Genomic DNA, 16,981 nt, shown 5'->3' on the forward strand with positions numbered 1-16,981 from the left:
GTTAAAAGTGCAGAGGCTCAGAAAGCAGAGCTAAACGTGCAGCCAGCTCAGTGCTGAGTTTAACATGGGTTGGAAATCAGTGCTGGCTCCAGGATGTTTGTTTGTTTGTTTGTTTGTTTGTTTGTTTTAAATAAAGTTTCGTTAAAAACAATTCACAGTACAATAAAAGACACACTAACTCACACCAAGATAACAAAAAGAAAAGAAGAAAGAGAGAAAAATATAAGATTCTCTATCACAAGTATACCCCATTTTTTGTCCCATACAGAAAATGATGTACCCTCCCAGTTCTCCCCTTCCCTGTCTCTCACACAAGGTCCTGCAAACTATTGATCATCTTCATCTGCATGCAAATATAACGAGTAGGAATATTAAGAGAAATCATTCTGAGCCCGGATAGCTCACTTGGTTTGAGCATGGTGCTGATAACACCAAGGTCGCAGGTTCAATCCCCGCATGGGACAGCACCATATTCCTGCATTGCAAGGGCTTGGACAAGAGAATCCTCAGGGTCCTTTCCAACTCTACAATTCTATGAAATAATAATAGAATGCCGAAAGACAGAAAGATAAGAATAATAACAAAATACTAAGAGAAAGAGAGATCGATAGAAATGACTTCCAGCTATCCATCTGTCGGTTGTGTTCGCAAGTGTTCCTCATCCTAATCCGATGTTCAGTTTAGAGTAATATCCATTTATTCCTCCCTCTGCTGATGTTTTCCCAGTCTTCAATCCAGGCAGCGCTTACTCGTTCCTTTTGCTTTCCATCCAAGAAAGTCCAAGAGAGGTTCTTTAGTTACATGTAATTATAAGAGTCATGGCTCCAGGATTTTGGTTGTCCTCTGTCTGAAAAGGACCCTGGGGGCCCCTGAAATTGAAAGCGGCGAGACATGTCTGATCTCACTACCCCACGGAGCATGCTCTGCCCACCATTTGCAAGATATGTTTTTAGCTGTTCCCAATACAGTGGTACCTCGGGTTACATACGCTTCAGGTTACAGACTCCGCTAACCCAGAAATAGTGCTTCAGGTTAAGAACTTTACCTCAGGATGGGAACAGAAATCGCGCGCTGGTGGTGCTGCAGCAGCGGGAGGCCTCATTAGCTAAAGTGGTACCTCAGGTTAAGAACGGTTTCAGGTTAAGAACAGACCTCCGGAATGAATTAAGTTCTTAACCAGAGGTACACTGTACATGGGCACCTATAATTGAAAGACGTGGGGGGCTTATGGTGTTAGGCCACATGGTGGCGCAAAGCAAATGCTTTGTACATCAAGGGGCCACCCCAACTCAGTATGAACGAATAAACCTTGCAAAGTCTGTCTTTTGCCAGCACAGACAGCTTATTAGCTCAACCATTCCAGTCTGGAGAATGTGAATGCAGAACAGAGACTGTCACATGTTTCCATCTTATTACAACTCAGAGGAAGTAAAATGGAAGAGGACTTCAAAAATCTTGAATGCCACAGCAAAATGCCCCCCCCCCCAAAAAAAACCCAGAGGGGCAGATAGCATGCTCAGCATGTGCACATGTGTGTGAACACACACCGTTGCTCCGCTGGAGTGTGTGTGTGGTACTTTATTAGCAGATATAGGCTGCCCATTTAACATATACAGTTACTATAGCAACTGAGGTTTCCTTAGCAACAGTGCCAGAAAATAATCCGGTACCAATTAAAAATAAACTGTTAGCAAGGGAGGGGGGGCAGCAGTGGGAGGAGTAGAATTTCTGTGAATTGGTTCCTTTCCCTTGTTGCTTTTTCATCCCAAGGACTCCCAGGCACTGGCAGAGACATGAAATAACGTTTTTCTTCTTGGCACCAGCCAGGAAGGTGCACTGGGTCACGTTGCCCCCTCTTGGTGGCTGAGGTTATTCTCCTAAAATTAATAAGGTGGAAAGTATCTACTCAGCAGTATGAGCCTAAGCCTCCCTATTAAAGCAAGCTCCCTAGAGAGAGGAGATGAGGGCTCCTTTCCTCTATATGTCATGTCATTGCAGAGCACAGCTATCTAGTCTTTATTAGCATACTGATTAAAGCCAGCGGCAATATAGGCTCCAGGGGAACTTCTTAATGTGTTGCCAGGATGCATAAACCTTGCATGCTGTATTAGGAAAAGCAAAGTTCTATTGTCACGAGAGTGCTTTTTTATCAGAATGTTTTGTGCCTCACCGTATCTCCATTCCCTCCAAAGCAGTCTGGCATGGAAGGGTTAACGGAATTGGGGAGCTTTTGAAAGACTCCAGGGAGGGTGCCCTCTCTCCTTTTGAAACTTGTAGCAATGTGCTGGTGTCAGACTGTGTGTGTGTGTGTGTGTGTGTGTGTGTGGTGGTGTTGTTGTTGTTGTTGTTCCATATTATATCATTTTTTTTGTCTTCGGTTTCCTTACGATGAAATCCCAGACCTACAGTTAGAGAGAATTGTGAGTTCCATTTTTTGTAGCGTCTGTTCCTCCAGGGAACAGTTTAGGAACAGACACAAGTGAGATGGGAATTGCATTATATTTCCTGTTTTGCCACTGCTGTAGGATTCTCTGATATATTTTTTTAATGATCAATGAAGAACTGTTTATAAAACTTGGGATGATCTACATATTGACATGGATGGGTGTAATATACAGGGGTTTCTAAACACACACACACACACAATTATCCTTTCAAACTCACAGTTAATTGTAAAGTCTGCTAAGAGTTTGTTTACATTATCCTGGAATAATTAACTCCTCAGCTAACTCCATCTTCTGTTTGCTGACACATTGAGAAGTTAATCAAGGCTGAAGCAATCTTAAACGGAAGAAAAGTAAGGTGTTAAAAAGAGGATCCAGTTACACACCTTTTTGTCCTAAGAAAGAAACAGTACAAAATGCTAAAGTAGCAACTTGCATCCACAAAAGCTGATCAGATAAGAAAATGAGGGCTAATGCCAGATGTGCAAGTCTAAAAATTACATGAAAAAGTAGAGAGAAAACAAAGCACAAGGCAGATATAACTAAGCTAAATGCAGCAAGCAGCAAGAAGTTTAAGGAAGTGATGCTCAAAGGACTTAGCCTAGGCCTGGCCAGCCCAATTAAGATAAAAGACGAGAAAGAGAGCACTCTATAGGTAGGTAGATGTAAGGTCGGCAGTTCAAATCTGCCTGACAGAGTGAGCTCCCGTTGCTCTGTCCCAGCTTCTGCCAACCTAGCAGTTCGAAAGCATACCAGCACAAGGAGATAAATAGATACCTCTCCAGTGGGAAGGTAAATGGCATTTCTGTGCACTCTGGTCCTTGTCACGGTCCTCTGTGCACCAGAAGCGGTTTAGTCATGCTGGCCACATGACCCAGAAAGCTGTCTGTGGACAAACACCGGCTCCCTTGGCCTGAAAAGGAAGATGAGCGCCATACCCCATAGTTGCCTTTGACTAGACTTAACCATCCACGAGTCCTTTACCTTTAGGTAGATGTGTATAAACCCAGGGTGAGGAACCTCAAAGCTGGGGGCAAATGTGTCCCCCAAGTCTCTCTCTCTCTCTCTCTGTCACTCAGGGCTCTCTCCAAGCACTGCTGCTCATCAGCCCAGCTCTGTGCCCTTATTGGGTGCTTTTGTCTTTCTGGGATGTGCCTTTGAACTGGGAGAAACACCTATTGCTTGCTTTGGTGGAACATGGAACAGGTGTGCCTGTAGTAGAAACCTTGTGGCTGAAATGTAGCCCTCTGTATCAGGCATAGGCAAACTCGGCCCTCCAGATGTTTTGGGACTACATCATCCCTGGCCACTGGTCCTGTTAGCTAGGGATGATGGGAGTTGTAGTTCCAAAACAACTGGATGGCTGAGTTTGCCTATGCGTGCTCTGTATGAAGGCGAATCACATCCATAGCTTCACCCACTTTTGCTTATGGCCTCGCCCATCACTGGCATGTATCCCCTGAAAGGGTGGCCTTGGACCCCAAAGTGGTTCCCTACCTCTATAAACAGATGCAGATAGAAAAAGAAAGAAAGAAAGAAAGAAAGAAAGAAAGAAAGAAAGAAAGAAAGAAAGAAAGAAAGAAAGAAAATTCCCAGACATGGCGAATTTTGATGAAAGAAAGGCACTCTTCACATGTACAGAGGCATCCTATACATAGGTTGGAATGTTAGTTGCTGTTTGCCCTAACCTTTCTGTCTTTTGTGTCCCCCCCCCCCCAAAAAAAATCCCCTTCCTCCAGTGACAAAGCTGCAGGTCAGCAAATCCAAGCGGAGCATCACCCTCGTGGAGAACAAGCCCATTCCCCTGAACTGCTCTGTGAAGTCTCAGACCAGCCCGGACTCCCACTTTGCCGTCCTGTGGTATGTCCACAGGCCATCGGACACAGACGGGAAGCTCATCCTGAAGACCACCCACAACTCTGTGTTTGAGTACGGCACCTATGCTGAGGAAGAGGGGCTGAGGTGGAGGCTGCAGTTTGAGAGGTCCTTGTCCGGGGGGCTCTTCAGCCTCACAGTCCAGAGAGCCCAGGTCAGCGACAGCGGCAGCTATTACTGCCACGTGGAAGAGTGGCTGCTCAATCCCAACCATGCCTGGTATAAGCTGGCTGAGGAAGTGTCTGGCCGGACGGAAGTCACTGTCAAGTTGCCAGGTAATATCTCACTTGCCATGTCTGAAGCTTGCCTAAGACTTCATGTCTATAGCTGTTTCTTGAACCGCAGCAACTTCCTATCTGCACACTCTGCCTGGCAAATTCCCAAAGGAAAGTTAAGCCTCTGTTCCCACCATAAGCATGTATCTTGGCCCCACTGCACATTTGCTGTACGGACGCATCCGTGTGGGAGTGTCACTGTAGCCCCATTTCCATTCTTCCGCACGTCACAGGAACTTTAGGAGAGCAAATCTGAGAGAAAGAAAGGGCAATATGCCTTCAGTAAATTCTCACAGCAAAATCATGTTCTCCTGCATATTCGTACTCTGGCAACCTATGTATAGCTCAGGATCTCCTGCTTCTCACCAGCAGTCAGTGGGGCATCACAGACAGGGTGGTGTTGCTCTCTTGCCTTCCCAGTGCCAAGCATCCATGCCAGTTCCCGAGAGAGAGGAGGGCGAGGCATGGGTTGGCTCAGCGCAGTGCAGGCTTGCCAGCAGGAGCATCCGAATAGCCCCACCGCCATACCCGCACTGTGCTGAACTCCCCACACTTCCCCCCTCTCCCACTCAGGAACTGGCATTGACACTTAGGGTGGGGAAGGCAAGTGAGCAACACCACGCTGCCCTGCCTGCACCAGACTGCTGCTTTTGCTATTCGAAAGTATTTCAGGACACAACTGATAATACTGTTTGCAGACTGTGGTTCATGGGGAAAGCCTGTAAATGGCCTTCTGCAGCCTAGTTCCTCACCTGGACATTTTAGACTCCAGCTGCCATCAGCCTTCAGCCAGTGTGCAAAGATGGGAGTTGTAGTCCAAAACATTTGGAGGGCACTAGGTTGGGGACGCGGGTGGCTTTGGTCTAAACCACAGAGCCTAGGGCTTGCCGATCAGAAGGCTGGTGGTTCGAATCCCCGCGACGGGGTGAGCTCCCGTTGCTCGGTCCCTGCTCCTGCCAACCTAGCAGTTTAAAAGCCTCCGGCAGGAAGGTAAACGGCATTTCTGTGCGCTGCTCTGGTTCGCCAGAAGCAGCTTAGTCATGCTGGCCACATGACCTGGAAGCTGTCTGCGGACAAATGCCGGCTCCCTCTGCCTATAGAGCAAGATGAGCGCGCAACCCCAGAGTCCGTGACTGGACCTTTACCTTTAGGTTGGGGAAGGCTGTTATAAAACCTCTGGCTTTGAGAATGCCAGGAGTCTAGATTTTCATGAGCAAGGAAGTGTTTCCCCCTGTTTGCTCAAACAGGCTTTAATGGAAGGAGACGTTCTTCTATGCCTCTGAGATGGTATCTCATTGATAGTGATCAGATGGAGAGGTATCTGTTTGCTTGGGAAAGCTCTGTGTCAGATTCCTCCCCTCCTGTACACTTTAATTTTATTTATTGCCTGGGTCCCAGTGGTGATGTGGAGTGATGGTTTCTGTTCTCATGTGCTGAGCTCTTAGAAATGAGAGTTTAATGAAGAGGGAAGTTGGCTGCTGAGGGGCGATCCTTTCCCTGACAGGAATGGAAAGTGAAGGAAGTAAGGAAGTGTTGAATAAATCAATGAACCGCCAGCCAACAAATAGAGAGGCAGAAAGGTGAGGTCTATTATAGAGCAGAGCCTGGGAGGGCTGGCAATTCCCAGCAGCTAAGCATTGCTCCAGAAAGCTTTGTGTTGACATCTAAACATTTTGTCCTTGAAGGACAACCTGCTTTTTCATATCAGGCCCAGCAGAGTTGGGAAAGAACAACAGGTCACAGTTTTGACACAGGAAGCAAAGAGGAAGGAGCCAGGGCTATTTGCTTTCTCAGCATTGAAAAATAATCCTCAATATTACAAAAGCACATAGGGGAGTTTCCCACAAGTTAGGCTGAGACCTGAATTTCCAGACCGTACAATATCAGGGTTTCTGAGTATGCCAGGGGATTCAGTAACAGGCCCAAGGTGTGGCTAGTCCTCAGTAACTAGCTGACGCTGCATTTGGAGAGCTTCAAGTGGTGTTTAATGCTTTCACTGCGATGGAGTACATTGTGGCATTTTGCATTTCAGTCCTTGCATTTGTTGAAGAAAGTCCTCTGAACCTCAGTTCTGTAGAAAGAGGTGAGAAGCTTGCAAGAAAAATCAGAGCCTATGCTATTCAAGAAATCACATTGTCATGTGGTTGGCACTGTGGAGCAAATCACACTAAATTGGTATAAAAGAGCCCCAGGCAGCCAGTCTGGAGGAAGTTGTGTCCAATTAAGGCCAGCTGTAAAGGAAGTTCCTAATCCCTGGTGATGACCTGCTGCTGATATTCCAAATAGTCTGGTTGGTACATTTGCAATCCCTAAATCTTATTAGTAGGTATTGTGTCTGCAGATTGCATGGAGGACAAAAATGCCTTATTGTTCTTCCGATTTCAGGGCCACCCTGAACAGTGTGCGGAGCACAAAGGAACCCAATGACCTTCCCCTGGAGGGATCTCTTTAGATTAATACCATTAAAAGCAAATATATAATGCTGAGCTGAAGCAGTATAAAACAAAGACTACTCCTTAAGTCCTGTTGCATTGTCAACTGGTTTTCTTTTTAATTTTATGTTGTTGCTTTTCCTCTTCTCCCCCCACCCAAAAAAAACCCCAGATAACCTTTTGGAAGTGAACCAGACTCAGAAGAACATCACGATCCTGGAGAATGAATGGGTGGCCTTAGAGTGTCTGGTCACCAACCGGAGCAGCCAGGCTTCCCAGTTGTCTGTGGAGTGGTATGTGTGGAAATCGGGCCATCCGGAGAAAGAAGCAGTGCTCAAGCTGACTCGCCAGGCCACCCTGTTATACGGAGAGCTGTCAGCCCTGAATGATCTGAAGAGCCGGCTGCGCTTGGAAAGCCCCTCTCCAGGCCTCTACCTGCTCACCATCCAGAACATGACTGTGCAGGACAGCGGGACCTACGACTGCCGGGTGGAGGAGTGGATACTGGGTCCCACAAACGCATGGTACAAACGGGCAGAGGACCTGTCTGGGCTGACAACCATTGTGGTGAAACAGCCAGGTAAAGTTATCTGTGGGTCTGGGGCTTTGGGCCACCAAGAAAGAAAAGCTCAATCACTGCTTATGGTGAGGGAACTTGCTGTGAGAAACATCCAGCTGCTATAATATATAGAATGCCTCTCTCTACTGCTCACCCTATATATACAGGAACTGCAGCTTAATATTTGGAGAAAGACAAGTTGCCTAGGCTGAATATTTAGGGGCAGCTGTACCTTTGTTCTCTTCCTACTTCTTTCCTCTCCCCTTTCCCCCTACCCCACGGTCCTTGCTCCCCTTTCCAGGTTTCGGGAGCTTTTTGCCTCCTCAGTTATTTTTCCGTTTGTTCTGCAAATCTTGAGGCTTTCCTCCAAGCATGCTTTTACCACCCTCTTCTGCATGGGCGGTGCTCTTTTGGCTACGTAAATATTGGCACTCACCCTTTAGGCTGGGGAATAGGAGTAGGGACATAGTCAATATCTCTCACCTTTCTTTTTCTGCCTAGATTCATCACACCTTAACATTTGCAGCTAAGCCACTAGGATGCAGCTAGTAATACACACTTTAGCTTCTTAAGGACCCTCCACAACCTCTGTTCTAAATATGAAACAGCAAATGCAGTCGTGTTCCAAACACAGAGATCCTTTACTAGGATTTTGAAATTTGCCATCTCTCTTCTCTGATACTGAGGAAGGATCTGTCATCTCCTTCCCCCTTTGCAAGGTCTCTAAGCCCCTAAACCCCAGAGCTTGACAAGAGCAAAGGTAGCTTAGGCATGTTTTGAAAACAAGGCCATCTTGTTTTGATTTAATGCATTTAAATGGGGGGGGTTGGGGGGGAGAGGGTTATAAAACAGCTTTCTGTTTACAAACTCACATTGGCTTGTTGTGATATTGTGTGTGAGTTAATGGGAGATAATTGTATCCTTTGGATGCTTGGTTGGCAGCTCAGGTTAAGATTTTAACCTCAGAGTTCATAGGATGGAAGGGTGAGGACACAGTCATTTTGACTGGTGAGATGTCCATGCGGAAAGTTTGACAGTGAATTTACTGGCAACACAATTTCCCACAAGGGTAACGTTTTAAATTAGGTAAAATGAAAGTACAAAAGAAATTTCTAAGAACTAGGGAAATAATGTGGCTTTGAAGTGCTTAAATTAAGTCTGTACGCATTTCAGTCACAGCTTCTAACGTGCAGCACAAGTTTAAGATGGTGAAATTTGGCCTCTGAAATACCCTTCAAATTGGTGCAGCTGCTTGCAGATGCCTCTCACAGTCTCTGTGTGCTTCAGCCAGACTGGTTGGTGCCTGTGGAATGTCCAAAACGTAGCTTGCAATTGAATAGGATTTTCCAGGGCTGAGGACAGGATTTGCAAGCCAGCTCTTGGGAGAACGTGAAAATCTTATCACTAACATCTTTGCTAGAGAAACATTTTTCAGGCCAAAGAAGAAAGAGCTAAGTGTCTCTGTGGGGAAAGAGTTGTCTCCAGGCATTAGTAATTGCGAACGCTGCACACATTGCAACTAAGCTTCCAAAATCTTCCTTTTGGGCTGAAAGTTCTCAGATGACCTGTTACAGCCCCAAGATAGACCCAACGGTTCTAATTTGAGGGTGGAAACCTTAACAGCTACTTTTGAGTTGTGAGGAATGGGAAAGAGGTGGTGGGAATCATTATGCCCCATAAACTTTTTGACTCATTCACAAGGTTCAAAAATAATTAAATGTCTTTGTACACACCAGGAATTCTTTGTCCTGTCCATTTACTTTTATGAATTCTCTGCTTCTCCCAAAAACATCCTTTGAGGCTGTTGATCAGATTTTCCAACCCTGAGGCCATTGAAATAGTACAAACTCTGAAGAAGGGGGAAAGATTGATGAGGCTTTATTAATATACAGTTGGTTGTATTCTTAATTATATAAGAAATGCTTTTGTTTTTTAATTAGTGCAATGTGAATGTATAAGTACTGCCATATTTCTAATAACATAGCTTATATCCCCCCCGTATGTCTTGGAGCAAATGATACCAATGCACTATATCCCTCTGTTTTTGTATGTATTGAGCAGTCCTTGTGCCTATTGCTATGTGCTAGGGCTTATGAAATTCCACCCTTGAAAATGTTTGGCTGCATTTTGGTGCCAGTTCCTGTGTCCCAGGAGTGGCATCTCTGCTGCTCCCTGGGGTCCTATCCCACACACCTCCGGTAATGGTGAACAAGACATGGGGGTGAGGAGGGGCTGTGTTATAAATATTCACTTACTGCAGCCCTTAGTCATGATCTCCCTCATTTGAATGTTACTAGAGGTGTCAGGAGCCTAGTAGCTATGCCCTTCCTGTTAATGCAAATACCACCCTTCAACAGGATACCTCAAGCTTATTTGTAAGCGACTCTAGGAGCTCTTTCTGGCTAGAGAGCAGAATAAAAAATTTTGCAGTCTACTGTTACATCATGACTCTCTATAATAGTGGCTCTTGGAGTAAGGAATAGGCTGCACAGCAACTTCTTGTCTTTCCCAGAGGGTGTCTTGATTGGGACAGAGACATGGCCTTCAGATCATTGTCAGCAAGTTGCAATCAGTGTAATAAAAGAGCCTGCACAGTCCCGCCCATTGTGTTGTTTGTGTCATGGGCTTACTCTCTTCTCAGACACTTTGTTTCCCTACAGTTCCTTCCTTAATGATCTAAAAGTATCCAGTGCATCCATAAAGGCTGCTCTTTTCCATTTCTCCTCCTTCTTTGGATCTGTTAGTCCTGAAGACAGGAGAGAGCCCTCACAGGCAAACTCCGTTCCAATTTCAGGGAGATTAAGTCCTGCTTAGCTGGCCAGTGATCAGGCCTCCTGAAGAAGCCATGTCTGTGTATTTATGTCTGTACAGTGAGAGAAGCTAACCAGTCTCTGTGCATGTTCCCACCATCTTCAGATGCCTCGTTGCAAGTGGACACAACCATGGCCAACCTCACCGTGACAGAGCAGGGGCAGTTCCATCTGGATTGCAACATCCTCTCCCTCTCCAGCCGGGACTCCCGCTTTGCCGTGACGTGGTTCAGCGTGAAGATTAAAGAGAAAAGTGGGCCTGCTGGTCGCAAGTATGCGGAAGAAAGGGAGGCCTTGTTAAGAGTAGGCCAGGATGCCATCTTCAGCAGAGAAGCCAGCCCCTGGGAAGGCCGGCTGCGCTTCCAGAGGCTTTCGTCTGTGCTCTATCGGCTGACTGTGTTGCAGGCAGGGGCTACGGATGCTGGCAATTACTCCTGCCGGGTGGAAGAGTGGCTGCCCAACCCCAGGGGAGCATGGTACAAACTCGCAGAGGAGGATTCCGGCCTTATGGCTGTTTATGTGCAAGACTCAGGTGAGGTGATGGTGAGCATTTTAGGAGGGGGGAAGATTTTGTGTGTAGAGGCCCAGGGGCAATACAGCTTGAGGGGAGCGAAATTGGCTAAGGTGTTTTCAGCTAATGGAGAAGATCTTGGAATTTCAATTATGTAGGGAAGCCAGAACTTAACAGAGACAGTGGTTCTTTTGGTTGAGAAGTTCCCAATTTATCAATGCTGTCAGGGCTCACTCACCGTTGATTACAGTTGAGCCTAAAGGCATGGGCTTGGCTGAGTCTCCTTATTCTTCGAGAATGTCCCGTTTCGCATCTTGCTATAATCCCTCAGCTGTTCCTGGTAACACTTGCAAATTCTGCTCATGTGTTTAGGGTTGAAAATTACATATATCATGCTGCGTGTTGCGAAGGTGAAACCATATGGAAGTTCTAAACTTCACTGGGTGGAGCATAGAGGCAACTTGCAGAATAATAGTGACTGTGGCAGTCTGTGTAGCTGATTAACAGCTGAAGCTTTCCTTGAATCAGCTGAGAGGGGCGAGTATGTATTGTGATGACACTGAACACATGTCTCCTGCAGCCCAATGAGGCACCTGTTGCATTCCAAAAGTAGGACAGCCCACCAGCTTTCAGACAAAGAGGCTTTGTAATGAGTGTTAAATCTAGTGTTATGAAAGTGGGCAACCTGTGGCCCAATCCAGGCTGTTGCTGGGCTACAACCTGCATCATCCCTGACCATTGGCATTGCCAGCTAGGGATGATGGGAGTTGGAGTCTAACAACAGCTGGAGGACTACAACCTCCCTCCCCACCTCTGTGTAGCAGGAGCTCTCTCTTTATGCTGTAGTGGCCCAGTGCCAGGCAAAATAGGCATGACACTACTCTTGTTCTCCAAGGCTCGGCTCAAGTTTACATCCTAAAATTCTGAGTATAACAGGCTGTAGCCTTTGCACTGTGTTTTTTAAACAGATTAGGGCTAGGACAGAGCCCTTTTCATAGGAGCAGAGAATCTAAAAAAAACATTCCCACTTTAGTGCCCATTCCACAGGGTAAACAAAATAAAACTTTGGTGTATTGAGGCAGAAAAGCCAAGGGGGGGAAATGGCAGCTGCTTCACATAGTTCGGCTTGTCTTGGTCCCCCATTTAAGCCACTGTTGCCTTTGCTTAGTGGCCATTAGGCTCAGGTGCTCAGAAAGTGAAGTTTCCTTGCTCTGAATGTTTTAACTCTTCCCCCTTTCCTGTGTGAACTTCTTCCAGGCTCGTCTCTACAGTCCGTCATCTGCTCCAATGACTCCCTCTTCTACTTTGTGTTCTTTTACCCCTTCCCCATCTTTGGCATCCTCATCATCACCATATTGCTGGTGCGATTCAAAAGCAGGAATTCCAGCAAGAATTCCGAAGGCAAGAACGGAGTCCCCTTGCTGTGGATCAAAGAGCCACACCTGAACTACTCGCCCACCTGCCTGGAGCCTCCTGTCCTCAGCATCCACCCAGGGACTATAGATTAAAAGTGAGAGACCCACAGAGAGGTGAAGATGCACCTGGAACCCAAAGGAAGTGTTTTTGTTGTCTTTTTATTCAACCTTTGTACTTTTTTGGATCCCAACTCAGCTCCACCATGAGGTCCCTCTGAACTTCTGGGACTGGAAGAACTCAGGCACCCCAGAATGCTTGTGAAGACCCAGCCCAACTGCAAAGGGAGATGGAAGGTTCATGTGTTCACTGTATATAGTGGTTTTTTCTAACTGGGCTTTCCCCCTCCATCAGTTCTCATCAGTTGTCCTTCATTCTGTTGCTCAAAGACACACAATATTCTTCTTGTATTATTATGCAGAGGACAATCCCCAGAGTGCATTGATTTTGTTGGAGCTCTCGTTGTGCCAAAGCTGGGCGCGTTGTTTTTCGAGGAAGCTTGTTTTATCAAATGGGCTGGGTTTGACAGAACTTGAGCCTTGGTATTGGGAGAAGGCCAGAAAGGACTCAATGGGCTGCCTATTGCTGTGGGAGAGAATAGCACCAGAACTGCTCCTATAGTCCAAGCAGTTCTTCCAGGGCAGAGAGCCTCTGCCACCTCCCTCCGTCTCCAGGTGTTTCTGATTTGTTTTGGGGACGGAAAATGCATATAGGGTTGTTTTGCCGTTGGCACCACAACTGAATCGCTTGTGCCACTTGCAATCCAGCAACGACCTGTGTGTGTGTGTGTCACTGAGGTACAGCCCATGAGCCTTGACTCCCCCCAGTACTGCTGCCTATACACAGTTCTGTTTACTAGAAAGGCATTTGGTTGCCCTCTGGGTTTTATTAAACCCCACTGCCACGCCTCTGGAGACTGCAGGGGTGGAAACCTGAACTTTTTAAAGACATTCAAACTGACCAAAGTAATGATTTAGGAAGTGGGGAGGTGGCTGCCTCTTTAAGTGGGCCTGGCTCTGACTTGGTTCTGGGATACCGAAACACAGGGCAGAGAATGTGTGGACACATTGACCCAAGTTTTACTTCCAGTTGCACTAACTACCCCAAGGAATTTTCACCAGGCAAGCAAGGGCCTCTGAATAGCCTCCTCCCTCTCTCTCATTATGTGTGTGTGCCATTTTGCTTCTTCAGCTTTATTTCTCCAGGTGCAACACCCTTCACCACCATTCCTCACAGCCCTGCAGAAGCCACAAGAAGTGGACTTCAAGGACACGCTGTGGCCAAAAAACAAAACCATCCCTGCTGTTCTTTCTGTGAAAGACATGGTGTTAACAATGTTGGGGCTCAGTAAAGGCAGGGTGCCTACTTTCTGCCAGAGTAAGCCAGCTGTGCTCCTCCTCTGCTGTTTTGGAAATGCATATTCTACCTGGTGGACCAGCACTCTTACATCCCCTCGTTCTGGTCTCTAGGATAAAGGGGGGAAAGTTGTGCTTTCTAGAAAATGGCTGTTTTGCTGTCTTCCTAAAAGTCTTCCTGGCAGCTAGTTGCAACCTTTTTCATGAGACAACCGAATCTACGCAAGGGCACATGCTGCCAGCCACACATGCCAGTCTGCTTAGCTGCTTTGGCAGGAGGAGGCGGGGGGGGGGGCAGCAGAGCGCGCTCTTCCTGTGGAGTGACATCGTAAATTTTGATTGCCCCTATCAGAGCATCTTGTGGAGATAAACGCATTTGCTTTAATTAATGGTGCTTTGCGAGTGGTATGTGTCCACGCAGAGGTTTTATGTCACCCATGTGTTCTGCCAGGCGGCTGGTTGCACATGTTCACCTCACTTACTCTCTGGGTAAACTTGCTGTATTTACCCAAGCTTTAATGCTTCTTCAAAAAATCATCTTCTTTCCTTCGCAAAGGAGGGCTTTGTAGCATTCCAGTAAAGCATTCAGAATGTTCCCCGGACCAAATCTGCCTCTGCAAACTATTATTCCTAGATTAAAAACCCCTCCGTGTGTGTAACTTGAGAACGCACACACCCTTCCACCCTCCTTGCCTTCCTAGTGTATTCAGAAGGGAGGAAACAAAAAAAGTGAATGGGAATGAAGAGCAAAGCAGAAAGAGAGCCCCTAGGTTGTGTCTATTGTTTTATAAATGTAAAATGTCCTGTACATATACTGCTTCGGGGCAGGAGCTCTAACTCAATTCAGCTCTTAAAAAGGAAACAAGTCAGCAAGATGATTTCCTGCCCTAAAGAACATTGCTCTTTATCTTCGCGTTGAAAAATCTGTTGTACTGACCTAGTAGCATCAATGCTTCTCTATATAACCAGCAGTCCTTCCCTTCCCCTCCCAGCTCCTTCTGTCTACGGAAAGCTGTCCCACAGCGGCCTCCAGCGGCCAGTCATTCCAGTCTGTAGCTGTGGACTCTTGGAAAATATGCAGGTGTTTTATCAAAGCCAGTAGACACAAGTGGGAGGATTGTCCCTTTAGCAGCACCGATGATCACACAGGTTACCTTGCAGAGGACTTGTCCATTACGCTGCCAAGTTGCTGCCCAGTTTTAGGATCTCGTTTCTTTTCAAAACGTTGGACACTGCCTATAAGAAGCTTTATGGACAACTTTTTCTCTGCCAATAAACCCAGAGGAAAAGGAACAAGCTACCTTTGCATGATGTGGGGAAACAGTGTGGGATTTTTATTATTATTATTATTAAAGAACTTTGTACCATGTTGCACTAAATGTTTTATACATTACACGAGAGAGCTGTAGTAAACTGTGTTGAAAGTGTGACTTCAATGTCCTGTGTTGATGGCTTCGAGGCGCTGCTACCAGAGCTTCCCTCCTCTTCTCCCTGTTGATGCCACCCAGCTGTCAAAAGGACGACTCCCTACCAGGCCTGCAATGTCAAATTGTATGCTTAAATTGTCGCAGGCCCCGAGGTTCTTGCTCTAGCCATGCACTTGGCTCAGCTGCTACGCATGGGAGCAATTCCTCATGAATGAGCAGCTGTCACATGCACGGCCAGTGCCAGCACTTGGACTAGTGCCTGGCCCCAGGCGCTGCCAAGTGGCCTAAGATGAGAGCCACCTGCAGTGCTGGAGGGTGGGTTTCATTAGCCTGCCCTTCCCCTGTTGTGCTGAAAGCTAATGCTGTGGACACCCGGTTTTGCTTGGGATTAGAAGTGCCTGGCAAGTACTTAGAAGGACAACCTCCCCTAAGCCAGCAAAACAGATTGCTTGGGAGAAAGGAGGAGGAGGAGACTATGATGATGATGGTCCATAGCCAAGCCCCATAGTGGGGTGGGCATCGGACTGTATGGTCAGTAACTTTCATCATTTTCCCATGAGAGGCAATCTTAAACTTTCTTTTGTTTAATGTTTCAAAAGTATTAAAATGGATCCCTTTTCCTTCCAAAAAGGCAACAGATAATTCCCACAAGAACACTGAGAGCAAAAATAAGTACTTAAACAGCAACTCCTCCTTATCTGCCTGATGTCTTACAGTTCAATAGTAATATTTAACATGTGCGCAGCAATTTCAATTCTTCAGAACACTACATGTTAATCTAGTAACCTCTGCAAGAATCCTGTATGGGAATTTTCACAAACCTGGGGCCCTCCAGATGTTTTGGCCTACAATTCCCATCAGCCTCAGCCAAACCAAACATCTGGAGGGCTTCCATAAGGTGAGTCAGTATTCTTATTGCCCATCATGCAGATGAGGGGACTGGAGCAGGAAGAGGGTGGCTTGCCTAAGGGCTCCAACTGAGTTCATGGCAGAGGTGAGATTTGAAATGGGGACTTTTGGATTTCTGCTGCTTTTCGCCTGCAAAGGATCATTTGAGTTCTTTATATTACACATTTTCCATTTCTGGACCCTGTCTAAGAGAGTCTTGGAAATTAATGTTATGAGGAAGAGGTTAAAAGTTCATAGAAAACTCCCCTTAGGAACAGTGCTTACAAGTTCAATGTTCTTTGGGTTTTATTCTTGTCTTCAAGTGCAAAAACTACTCTGGAGAAATCCACATGTCCTAAAGCCATTCTAATTCAGATGAAGGTCTTCCATAAGTGGCAGGGATAGGGGGAATTCTGCCCTTCCAGATACTGTTGCTGATTGATTGTATTCCTCATCACTCTTTATTTATTTATTTATTTGCTTGCTTGCTTGCTTGCTTGCTTGCTTGCTTTTTATTTAATTATTTACTGGGTTTGTACTGCACAACTTTTTCTCCAAGGAGTTCAATGTGGCGTGTATGGTTCTCTCACTCATTTAACCCCCACAATAACCCTGTGAGGTAGGTTAGGCTGTGAGGAAGTGACTGGCCCAAGGTCGCCAAGTGGAGATTGGAACCCTGGTCTCCCAGGTCCTAATCTGACACACTTTCTGTAATTAATAATTTTTATTTTTTATTAGTTTTCATCTAATCTGACACGCTTAACTTCCATATCACATGAACGGTCAGAAAAGAAATTTCGCAAAGTGACTTAATAAAAAGCATATAAAACCAGCTGAAAGGCAAACTGCAAACTATGTCTGATACACTTCACCACCAAAATCCTAGGTAAATAAAAAATTGTCTTAGCCTTGCACCTAAAAACTGACAGCGGTGAGGCCAGGCATCTAACCCTTGGGAGAAGATTCCACAAATGGGTAACTAGACTCCAAAT

General features: G+C 46.1%; 1 protein-coding gene across 3 annotated transcripts in view; it reads left to right on the forward strand.

The window, feature by feature from the left end:
• The window catches only part of IGSF3 (immunoglobulin superfamily member 3), a 123,521-nt gene extending 108,417 nt beyond the window's left edge, over positions 1-15,104 (forward strand). For all 3 annotated transcript variants that reach the window (XM_077927253.1, XM_077927251.1, XM_077927252.1), the window contains 4 exons: positions 4,184-4,594; positions 7,199-7,606; positions 10,502-10,927; positions 12,164-15,104. In XM_077927253.1, coding sequence (XP_077783379.1) covers positions 4,184-4,594; positions 7,199-7,606; positions 10,502-10,927; positions 12,164-12,414 — 1,496 coding nt within the window. In that variant the 3' untranslated portion in view covers positions 12,415-15,104. The remainder of the gene's footprint in view (positions 1-4,183; positions 4,595-7,198; positions 7,607-10,501; positions 10,928-12,163) is intronic.
• Positions 15,105-16,981: the final 1,877 nt, after the last annotated feature.

This window comes from Podarcis muralis, chromosome 4 (assembly GCF_964188315.1).
Source record: "Podarcis muralis chromosome 4, rPodMur119.hap1.1, whole genome shotgun sequence".
In the NCBI taxonomy this organism is placed as follows: Eukaryota; Metazoa; Chordata; class Lepidosauria; order Squamata; family Lacertidae; genus Podarcis; species Podarcis muralis.